The 12,216-nt window shown below is 44.9% G+C and overlaps 1 protein-coding gene across 1 annotated transcript in view; it reads left to right on the forward strand.

Annotated features, from left to right (window-relative positions):
* LOC125467133 (protein FAM81A-like) overlaps positions 1-11,779 on the forward strand; it is a 50,933-nt gene extending 39,154 nt beyond the window's left edge. The window contains exons 6-8 of the mRNA XM_059639280.1: positions 6,091-6,259; positions 10,021-10,216; positions 11,204-11,779. Of these exons, the coding sequence (XP_059495263.1) occupies positions 6,091-6,259; positions 10,021-10,216; positions 11,204-11,346 (508 nt within the window). The 3' untranslated portion in view covers positions 11,347-11,779. The remainder of the gene's footprint in view (positions 1-6,090; positions 6,260-10,020; positions 10,217-11,203) is intronic.
* The last annotated feature ends 437 nt before the right edge of the window (positions 11,780-12,216 follow it).

Raw genomic sequence — 12,216 nt, forward strand, 5'->3', positions numbered from 1 at the left:
CACTCGGCCATATGGTAACAAGGAAACATCTTGAGTCTCGTTCAACACACCCTCTCCCCTGTTTCCATGAAAACCCCTAAGGATCTTGCACCCTTTCAGGTTTTGGTCTGTCCTTGCCCCCTCTCGCTTTCCTTAGAGCTATAAGTCCTTGCATTAGTCGGTCTTGCTATACAGTCTACCTGTTTCACTTGTGCAAATCTGGGAGGCTCTTCAGAAATGAGAATCATTTTCTGAGTTTAGAACAAAATGAGTACAGAGTTTCTTTATTGGAGATACTGAAAGACACCATTGTAACAATGTAATATTTGCACTCTCATGAGTGAATAGACTTTATCAGATGTAATTCTTTAAAAGGCATGGAATGAGAACATATCCAGCTGAACCCTTAAAGACTCAGGTTCCAGCTTCATGTGATCTGAAGTCACTGTAATATCACTTGTTTTGCATACAATCAATAGCTGCTTTTACTGTAGAGATATAATTAACCTTTTACTTGACATCGCTCTCCTAGATTTTTATGATACCCTATTTAATGATTGATGCTTAACCATGAACATTAAATTTTTTATTCCCACTTTCCTTCCCACTCCCTGCCCCAAATAAGTCTCTTTGGCTTAAAGCAGTAATTCCCAACAGTTCTCTAAGAGCATGGATAGGATGCATGAGCTGATTTCTTGTTTTGTGGGAGGGTGAATGCAGGATTGGTGTGGCATCGCAGATTATCTGCACACAAGAACATTTCTGGAACTCCACTAGAAAGCAGAAGAGCATCATTGTAAGTGAGGAAATAAACTTGTGGACTGTGACCTGTGAGAAGTTCCTGAGCATCATTATGGTCAGCAGGATGGATGGCTGCTTTCCCATGTATTTCTAGGCTTTTCATTTGTCAAAGGTTGCCAAATATGTTGCAAGTGAGCTCTTTGCTTGGCAAGTGTTTGCTTCTCCCTTTTGTTCGCTTAAAGGAAGACTTTTGTGTCTTCTCTCAAGTGTGTCTTTCTTAAACTTAAAATCATCATGTTCAGTAGCAGGTGGAAGCTTTCCTTAGCTAATAGTTCATGGTGATCTTGGAAATCTGAATGTTTCTATGAAAGAAAAAAATTTCCTCCATCTACATTTTTGTTTCTTGTGTCAACTGTGTGAGAACATCGGCTGTCTCTGCAGGTAATTTCAGGAGTTCCTCTGCAAGCCTTCCTTCTTCAGTCTACTAGGGTAGGTTGAGTTGTGTAGCCACTAATAGCTGGGCTTTGAGGTCAGCAGCCTCTTTATGGTAGTTACATTTCCGCAATTCTTGTTGAACCTTGATTGTTCAAGGTCCTTTAGATATTCAACTTCAAGTTCTGCCAAGGCATTTTGCATCTCTTAAAGGTCTACTGTTTAGTTCCTCATTGTGGAGTGAGTAAAATCTCAAGTATTTCATGGTACATTGATGCAATATGTTTGTACATTCCAGCTGCTAGCTATGCGGCTCAGTGATTTCTGAATGTTAACTATTGGTAAAATCAAATTTGGACTTAAGCATATCCTTTTCCCTGACAGATCTTTATTACTTGCTTGTAGATGGCAAACTTCCTTTTGATGTGCATTTCTGATGTTTGGTTTGTTTTCCTCTTAAAAATGTCAAGTTAGTGTTGATGTTTTCTGGCATTCTTACAGAGCTGTGTTGCATGTAATTAGCTTCTACCCATGTAAGTGGAACATTCTCCACCCAGCTTGGTATCAATGTCCATGAATCTATTTTGGAGCTGTGAGACCTCTTTCTTGCATTGATTAAAGATCTTTCTCTAATTCTGTGGACCAGGACACCTCAAATGTGTGGGCACTTTGGTAACCATAGAATTATTGTAAGCTTCATTTGCTCCCATTAATGATTGAACTGGTCTGAGATTTTGTTTCTGCTTCTCTGAATTTGCTTGGCCTTCCACACAGGAAGGACTCTCTCAATCAAATGACAGTTGCAGTTGATGCATCTCCTTAGTAGGTTCTATGAAATAAGTCGACAACTTTTCCTCTCTTTTTTACCTTCTTCAAAAAAGGACGATTCTGAAAAATACTCTGCAGGAACTCCAGGGATAGTGACACCCAAATCAAAAAGCAGCGGGAATGCTACATCCACTAAATGGACAACAATGAATGGTAGACACCTTCTCTGTTACTGCATCCTAAAGAACAAATCAAGGTGCAGAATGTCTGGTGGCTGATTGACTTTATCTTCTGCAGCCTTTTCTTTGGCCATTTGAAACTTCTCTTTTCAGAGAAATGAAGTGTCTGTATTCCCATGTTGTCAACAAACAAAGTATCTGGGGTGTCTGTAGCAGAGGAAAATTCCATAACTATATTTCCTTACTATCATAGATGTTCTTCTTTCTAATGGAGTTTCAGAAATTTTCTTGCCTGCAGATAATCTGCCATCCCATTGTAACCTGCACTCACCCCACACACCCCAGAAAAGAAAGTCAACTGATGTATCCTATACATCCTCTAAGAGAACTGTTGGAAGTTGAATGAACTTCAGTGTCTCTAATTTCTGCTAACCAAAGATTGTTTAAAGCTGCACATAATATAATAAGTGTAAGGCTTAGGAATGACATAAAGGGCTTTTATGATCTCTCTTCCATTGTTGCAAGGTGTAGCATACACCTACCCTTTCACTCAGATTTTAATATTAAAATGAAACTTTATCCTGAGAACTTCTGGCCTTAATATAGTGTGACCTCTGAAAGAATCAATACATCCTCCCCACGTCCAATTTAGAATCAATTTCCTTATCATTAATCAATATATCTGCATATCAGAATTCATCTATGCAAATCCAGCAATGATCCTGGCAATACTCCAAGAAGAGTTCATTCTGCCCCCTATGTCCTCTACTGCTGGACGCTAGGAGATTGCTGTGATCTGTGTTTAGTTTTCTGTGCTGCTGCTGCTGAATCTGTGTCATTATCTTTCTCTTGGCACTCACAAGTACTATAAAACCGGCTAGTTTGAGTTACCATCAGTGGGATGGCTTAATGACATCGGTTGTGCCCTTTTGCTTCATACGCTTGCCGTTAGTAGGTTTTCTGAGTGTTTGTTTATTTTCTCATCCCTGTGTACCTCTGATTTAAGGTAGTGTTTATTCACCGCGGCCAAATGACTTTTCCTCGATGTTCGCCGCATACACTGATGTGGGCTTTCTCCTGCACTTTTCCAGCTTTTGCATTGGTTTCTTCTCTACAATTCACTGCTTAGGTGGGCCTTGAAGTCCGTCATTCAGTGTTTCCTGTTGCCGCTGAGCTTCTGTTCAGGTATCTCCTCAGTTTCTGGAGTAGGTCATTGGGCTGGCCTCATGATTTACCCATGACAATATACTGTAACTGGGCTAAACTTCAGGCAGTTGCCTCTGGTGTTCTGGGCCAGGTTGCCATTGCAACCTTGTGGTAAAGTGATGTCCACACTCTTATGAGTGGATATTAAAAGGCTTTATTATACACAACTAGTTACAAGGCATGGTAAGATAAACATCTTGTTGAAACCTTACACATTAGGTTCCCATTACATGTGATCTTTTCAGAGCCCTTTTCACAGATGCTTGGTAGTGTTTCTTGGAACAAAGGTCTAGTTAAGACCTTACCAGACAGCTATTTTAATTTATTGCGTCTGTGGCAGCAGAAATGGAGCTGTTAGGTTTTCTCAACAATCCAACAGCTTTGTGGATGATTTTGGAGATATTGGCTTTTTATTCATATTTATAAACTACTTTTGAGTTCTGAAACTGCAATGACAAGATTTGAACTTATTCTCTGGATTTTTAGTCGAAGAACATAACACTGCAGTTCTTTAGATGACCTCTTAAGTAGATTGGTGAGAATGATTAAGCTATGCCACATCTCAAAACGGATATAATCTCAATAAGTCCAATCTGAAGTGTCGCCTGAGATAATGGGAACTGCAGATGCTGGAGAATCCAAGACAACAAAATATGAGGCTGGATGAACACAGCAGGCCAAGCAGCATCTCAGGAGCACAAAAGCTGACGTTTCGGGCCTAGACCCTTCATCAGAGAGGGGGCTGGGGTGAGGGTTCTGGAATAAATAGGGAGAGGGGGGCAGGCGGACCGAAGATGGAGAGAAAAGAAGATAGGTGGCGAGAGTATAGGTGGGGAGGTAGGGAGGGGATAGGTCAGTCCAGGGAAGACGGATAGGTCAAGGAGGTGGGATGAGGTTAGTAGGTAGATGGCGGTGCGGCTTGGGGTGGGAGGAAGGGATGGGTAAGAGGAAGAACAGGTTAGGGAGGCAGAGACAGGTTGGACTGGTTTTGGGATGCAGTGGGTGGAGGGGAAGAGCTGGGCTGGTTGTGTGGTGCAGTGGGGGGAGGGGACGAACTGGGCTGGTTTAGGGATGCAGTTGGTGAAGGGGAGATTTTGAAACTGGTGAAGTCCACATTGATACCATTAGGCTGCAGGGTTCCCAGGCGGAATATGAGTTGCTGTTCCTGCAACCTTTGGGTGGCATCATTGTGGCACTGCAGGAGGCCCATGATGGACATGTCATCTAAAGAATGGGAGGGGGAGTGGAAATGGTTTGCGACTGGGAGGTGCAGTAGTTTGTTGCGAACTGAGCGGAGGTGTTCTGCAAAGCGGTCTCCAAGCCTCCGCTTGGTTTCCCCAATGTAGAGGAAGCCACACCGGGTACACTGGATGCAGTATACCACATTGGCAGATATGCAGGTGAACCTCTGCTTAATGTGGAATGTCATCTTGGGGCCTGGGATAGGGGTGAGGGGGGAGGTGTGGGGGCAAGTGTAGCATTTCCTGCGGTTGCAGGGGAAGGTGCTGGGTGTGGTGGGGTTGGAGGGCAGTGTGGAGCGAACAAGGGAGTCACGGAGAGAGTGGTCTCTCCGGAAAGCAGACAGGGGTGGGGATGGAAAAATGTCTTGGGTGGTGGGGTCGGATTGTAGATGGTGGAAGTGTTGGAGGATGATGCGTTGTATCCAGAGGTTGGTAAGGTGGTGAGTGAGAACGAGGGAGATCCTCTTGGGGCGGTTGTGGCGGGGGCGGGGTGTGAGGGATGTGTTGCGGGAAATACGGAAGACGCGGTCAAGGGCGTTCTCGACCACTGTGGGGGGAAAGTTGGGGTCCTGGAAGAACTTGGACATCTGGGATGTGCGGGAGTGGAATGTCTTATCGTGGGAGCAGATGCAGTGGAGGCGGAGGAATTGGGAATAGGGGATGGAATTTTTGCAGGAGGGTCGGTGGGAGGAGGTTTATTCTAGGTAGCGGTGGGAGTCGGTGGGCTTGAAATGGACATCAGTTACAAGCTGGTTGCCTGAGATGGAGACTGAGAGGTCCAGGAAGGTGAGGGATGTGCTGGAGATGGCCCAGGTGAACTGAAGGTTGGGGTGGAAGGTGTTGGTGAAGTGGATGAACTGTTCGAGCTCCTCTGGGGAGCAAGAGGCGACGCCGATACAGTCATCAATGTAACGGAGGAAGAGGTGGGGTTTGGGGCCTGTGTAGGTGCGGAAGAGGGACTGTTCCACATAACCTACAAAGAGGCAGGCATAGCTTGGCCCCATGCGGGTGCCCATGGCCACCCCCTTAGTCTGTAGGAAGTGGGAGGAGTCAAAAGAGAAGTTGAGGGTGAGGACGAGTTCGGCTAGGCGGATGAAAGTGTCGGTGGAGGGGGACTGGTCGGGCCTGCGGGACAGGAAGAAGCGGAGGGCCTTGAGGCCATCTGCATGCGGAATGCAGGTGTATAGGGACTGGACGTCCATGGTGAAAATGAGGTGTTGGGGGCCAGGGAATTGGAAGTCCTGGAGGAGGTGGAGGGCGTGGGTGGTGTCACGGACGTAGGTGGGGAGTTCCTGGACCAAACGGGAGAAGATGGAGTCCAGCAGCAGCAATCTTCTTTTCTCTCCATCTTTGGTCCGCCTCCCCCTCTCTCCCTATTTATTCCAGTTCCCTCCCCCCATCCCCCTCTCTGATGAAGGGTCTAGGACCGAAACGTCAGCTTTTGTGCTCCTGAGATGCTACTTGTCCTGCTGTGTTCATCCAGCCTCACATTTTATTGTGTTGAAGTGTCGCCTGATCCTTTTTTGTTTCCCATTTCCTTCCAGTAGCCAGAAAAGGTCAGAGGTTAGCTTTGATAGGGTGAAGAGCACAACTGAGGACATTAAGAATCAGGCTTTGTCCATTTGCTCCCGTTTGGAACAGAAACTAGATAGAAAGGAGCAGGAATTGTTACATCAAATGGAACTGATCTCCCTCACCGTGAAAGATAAAACTGTAAGTATTACACTAAAAACAGAAAATGTAGATATTCAGCTTCAAGTTGTTTCATAGATGAGCTGTATAATGTTACAATGTAATGTTAACACTATTTCCAGAGTTACTTCTCACATTTTTGTGGTGACAATATTTGTTGTTGGTAGTCAGGGAGAACATTGGATGTTAGAAGAACAGAGTGTTGAGAGACACAAAAACGAAGTTGTCAAGTTAGTAAGCACCACATTCCACTAGAGCACTGGATGTGTGAGAGATTTATCAGAGTTAATTATTGGTGTTACACATAATCACCATGTATATATGCACATTCATTTTGTGACTTCCATTATGAAGAATAGCACCAGAACTTTTAAGTACATTCTGTAAGCAATGACAATGCTACAGTGAATAATTATAGTTTATGTGCAATTAAGAAAGATCATGAGATTATTTTATAATGGGCCAGAGGTGATACATTTGAAATTTTAAGGTAGCTCTGTGTGTACATTAAATAGAAATACATAGAGTATGCAATACATTAAACAAATAATTCAGCCCCCAAATGGTCAGCTTGCTATTCCTTTTATCCTTATCAATTCATGCAGCTTGCCTCTAAATACATTCGGTCTGTCTGTTTTCAGTTATTCCCTGTGGTAACTGAAAATATACTCAATGTGGATATAGTCTGTCTCCTTCATCAGTGATGTAACAAAATACATCACAGCAGACTGAATTACAGTTATAGATAGATGGTTCCGTGTCCAACCTCATGCTATGCCTGATTTTATAAATAGTTAAAAGAATGTTGAATTAAAGGTAAACTTACCTACAGTCTATTGTCCAATATTCTCTGACCAAGAATACAACCACTGCAGTGATAAAAGAAGATATGAGCACAGATTCTAGCCAAGTTTTTCCGCCGCCTTCGCCTCCACGCCTACTTCTTCAACCAGGAACCTAACCCTCCCTCCACTGACCCCTTCACCCGCTTCCAACACAAGTCCTCCTCCTGGACACCACCCCCAGGCCTCCTACCTTCCCTCGACCTCTTCATCTTTAACTGCCGTCGAAACATTAACCGCCTCAACCTCTCCACCCCTCTCACCCACTCCAACCTCTGCCCCGCAGAACGGGCAGCCCTCCGCTCCCTCCGCTCCAACCCCAACCTCACCATCAAACCCGCAGACAAGGGTGGCGCAGTGGTAGTATGGCGCACTGACCTCTACATCGCCGAGGCCAGACGCCAACTCTCCAACACCACCTCCTACTGCCCCCTCGATCACGACCCCACACCCGAGCACCAAACCATCATCTCCAACACCATTCATGACCTCTTCACCTCAGGGGACCTCCCACCCACAGCCTCCAACCTCATTGTTCCCCAACCCCGCACGGCCCGTTTCTATCTCCTTCCCAAAATCCACAAACCTGCCTGCCCTGGTTGACCCATCGTCTCAGCCTGCTCCTGCCCCACCGAACTCATCTCCACCTATCTGGACTCCATTTTCTCCCCTTTGGTCCAGGAACTCCCCACCTACATCCGTGACACCACCCACGCCCTCCACCTCCTCCAGGATTTCCAATTCCCTGGCACCCAACACCTCATTTTCACCATGGACGTCCAGTCCCTATACACCTGCATTCCGCATGCAGATGGCCTCAAGGCCCTCTGCTTCTTCCTGTCCCGCAGGCCCGACCAGTCCCCCTCCACCGACACCCTCATCCGCCTAGCCGAACTCGACCTCACCCTAAACAACTTCTCTTTCGATTCCTCCCACTTCCTACAGACTAAGGGGGTGGCCATGGGCACCCACATGGGCCCCAGCTATGCCTGCCTCTTTGTAGGTTACATGGAACAGTCCCTCTTCCGCACCTACACAGGCCCCAAACCCCACCTCTTCCTCTGTTACATTGACTGTATCGGCGCTGCCTCTTGCTCCCCAGAGGAGCTCGAACAGTTCATCCACTTCACCAACACCTTCCACCCCAACCTTCAGTTCACCTGGGCCATCTCCAGCACATCCCTCACCTTCCTGGATCTCTCAGTCTCCATCTCAGGCAACCAGCTTGTAACTGATGTCCATTTCAAGCCCACCGACTCCCACAGCTACCTAGAATATACCTCCTCCCACCCACCCTCCTGCAAAAATTCCATCCCCTATTCCCAATTCCTCCGCCTCCGCCGCATCTGCTCCCACGATGAGGCATTCCACTCCCGCACATCCCAGATGTCCAAGTTCTTCAAGGACCCCAACTTTCCCCCCACAGTGGTCGAGAACGCCCTTGACCGCGTCTCCCGCATTTCCTGCAACACATCCCTCACACCCCGCCCCCGCCACAACCGCCCCAAGAGAATCCCCCTTGTTCTCACACACCACCCCACCAACCTCCGGATACAACGCATCATCCTCCGACACTTCCGCCATCTACAATCCGACCCCACCACCCAAGATATTTTTCCATCCCCACCTCTGTCTGCTTTCCGGAGAAACCACTCTCTCCGTGACTCCCTTGTTCGCTCCACACTGCCCTCCAACCCCACCACACCCAGCACCTTCCCCTGCAACCGCAGGAAATGCTACACTTGCCCCCACACCTCCCCCCTCACCCCTATCCCAGGCCCCAAGATGACTTTCCACATTAAGCAGAGGTTCACCTCCACATCTGTCAATGTGGTATACTGCATCCACTGTAGCTTCCTCTACATTGGGGAAACCAAGCGGAGGCTTGGAGACCGCTTTGCAGAACACCTCCGCTCAGTTTGCAACAAACAACTGCACCTCCCAGTCGCAAACCATTTCCACTCCCCCTCCCATTCTTTAGATGACATGTCCATCATGGGCCTCCTGCAGTGCCACAATGATGCCACCCGAAGGTTGCAGGAACAGCAATTCATATTCCGCTTGGGAACCCTGCATCCCAATGGTATCAATGTGGACTTCACCAGCTTCAAAATCTCCCCTTCCCCGACCGCATCCCAAAACAAGCCCAGTTCGTCCCCTCCCCCCACTGCATCCCAAAACCAGTCCAACCTGTCTCTGCCTCCCTAACCTGTTCTTCCTCTCACCCATCCCTTCCTCCCACCCCAAGCCGCACCTCCATCTCCTACCTACTAACCTCATCCCACCTCCTTGACCTATCCGTCTTCCCTGGACTGACCTATCCCCTCCCTACCTCCCCACCTATACTCTCCTCTCCACCTATCTTCTTTTCTCTCCATCTTTGGTCTGTCTCCCCCTCTCTCCCTATTTATTCCAGAACCCTCACCCCATCCCCCTCTCTGATGAAGGGTCTAGGCCCGAAACGTCAGCTTTTGTGCTCCTGAGATGCTGCTGGGCCTGCTGTGTTCATCCAGCCTCACATTTTATTATCTTGGATTCTCCAGCATCTGCAGTTCCCATTATCACTATTACTCTGAATAAAGTTTGCCCTGTCTTACATGGAACATAGCACAGAATAGGCCCCTCAGTCTACCATGTCTTCCTTACTGGATTTACTAGTCATTATTTTATGTCTATAATGCATCAACTTGGATTACACCACAATTAGCAAGTTAGTTTATTACTTCGTAAGTAATTAAGTTCGTTAATTAACAGTATTTTGTACCGTTGTATTTTTTGTAATTGAATGAAGCAATCCACCCATTAGCCTAGTATGCATAGGTCAGTGCTACATATTGCTATCATTGTTCAATACTGAAATGTTCAAAAAGCTGGTATATTCTCATGACTGACTGTCAGCTTGCTTGCTGTAATGGATACGTGACTTTGTGTCCATGTTAGGAAAGCAGTGAAAAATCCATAGAGGAGAGGCTTAACCAGCTATCCGTGAAACTTGACAAAATAGAGGCAATTCAAAAAATGAACTCGGAGATTTACAGCATAAAAAATGTTGAGAAGAAACTAAGTCTGATCGTAATAAGCATAGAAGAGAAAATGTGGAAAGAAATAGACAACATTGAAGCTGCAACTAACACTGGTGAGATAACATCAGTGTTTGCATGGTTCCATCATTTACACATGATTTAACTTCACATTCAGCATAAGGATTTGTTTCAAAATTGTAAGTTCTCTTCCTCTGTCTCCAGTCTCATGTTATGAAATGGTCAGGTTACATTTCTGTAGGGACCAACAGCCCTTCTAAAACTTTGCTCATGTGAACCCATTTGAAAGACTATTAAAAAAAACTGTTTGACCATGTGTAGCATCACAGCTGAAATCAGCCTTGCCTTCAAATATCTACATACTGATGCCTCCCAGCAGGACACTCCTGAATAATAATGAGAAGTGAGAAATATCAGTAATTTTTTTTCACTCCCTGGCCAAAAAATGCAAAAGCCATTTATAGGAAATCTACTGCAATCTGAGGAGATCATTCCAATTCAGCTCAACCTAAGGGATCAAATTTGGGATCACTATGTCTGAATACCTCAATAGGATAAGGCATACCTTTATCCTCTGGGCCATTGAATAGACTGTTCAGACTAAATCTGTATCTGTCTTGTGACATGAGCATTAATTCTGATCACAATTATTGAATCAGATACTGCTAATATTGTTTATTAGCATCAACTTACATAAATTCAAATTGAAAACAGGAATACTCAGTAGGGTCTAGGCCCGAAACATCAGCTTTTGTGCTCCTGAGATGCTGCTGGGCCTGCTGTGTTCATCCAGCCTCACATTTTATTATACTCAGTAGGCTTGGCAGCATTTATGGAAAGAGAAACAGAGTTGGTATTTTAGGGCAAAAACCTTTATCATGAAACATTAACTCTGTTTCTCTCTCCCCAGGTGCTGCCAGACTTTAGTCCTGAGTTTTTCAAGTATCATCTGTTTGCATTTCACACAGAATTTTACTGCTATTTAATCAAATGTATATGTTAGAAAATTTTCAAATATTGTTTTATCCACAGCACAGAATGTGGTGTTTTACACTTCTAATGGTTTGTCTTTTGTTATTAAGGGTTTTCAGCTATTTATGACAGCATTGGATCCTTAAAACACATACTTGAAGCAAAAATGAAGCAGGATAAAGACAAGTTGCAGAAACAGATTAATCAGATTAAGCAAACCATGGATTCCATTCCTCTGGAGCAGAGTTCATAACATAATCACTGTCCGTAGTATGCATCATTCTAGACACTGCCCAATGATAATCGGAAACCGTCACCTTTTTTAGATGATTAAAGCTATTACATGCAGCCTGAGAAGAGGTATCAGTAAACGCTGATATCTAATATGTAAAGTTAACCAAGTATGTTAGCATAGTAGCTTCATCTGAGCATTGTTTATCAAGCACAGTGTGCACCTTTACCCCAATAAAGTAACTTGTGTGTATGCGTCTATAAAATTTCTGGTGCACAAGATGTTTTAATGGGATGAGATGAATTGAGAATTTAAAAACAGACCAAAAGTAGTATGGTTACATGGTGAACGGGGTTATTTGTGCCTTTCTTGTATATGCCATTATGTAGATTTACAATATTTATGACATAATTCTAGAAGTCATTTATAAGTTCCAAAAATATATGTATTTTGAAAAGCGTACTTCATGTAATTTTAGTCTCAGTTAGCAACTTTTAACAATACTGGGGCTAGAAATACATTTGCCCTACATTTGGGTGTGAGGAGTTCTGATTCGCAACCTGTCAGAAATGATTTGGACAGCATGCAAAACTTGTCTACTCCCTCTTTTCCTGAATGTAGTGTAACCATGAGTGGCCCCAGCGCTGCCTTAGACTCCATGGTACTCTCAATATTCTCTAAGTAGCAGGAGTAGAGTGGGGGAAGGTGGACTGAGTAGCTTTTTGAAGAAATAACATATTCAGTTTTTAAAGGAATAGTACTATTAGAGAGAAATTACAGCAATGTACCACAAACGGCTAAAAATTTTTGAGTTACTAACCAGTGGATTTTCTGTGTGCCTTAAGTTAATTATTAACTTTTAAGTATTTGCGTAACTATGGTGACTTCTTC

This window comes from Stegostoma tigrinum, chromosome 33 (assembly GCF_030684315.1).
Source record: "Stegostoma tigrinum isolate sSteTig4 chromosome 33, sSteTig4.hap1, whole genome shotgun sequence".
In the NCBI taxonomy this organism is placed as follows: Eukaryota; Metazoa; Chordata; class Chondrichthyes; order Orectolobiformes; family Stegostomatidae; genus Stegostoma; species Stegostoma tigrinum.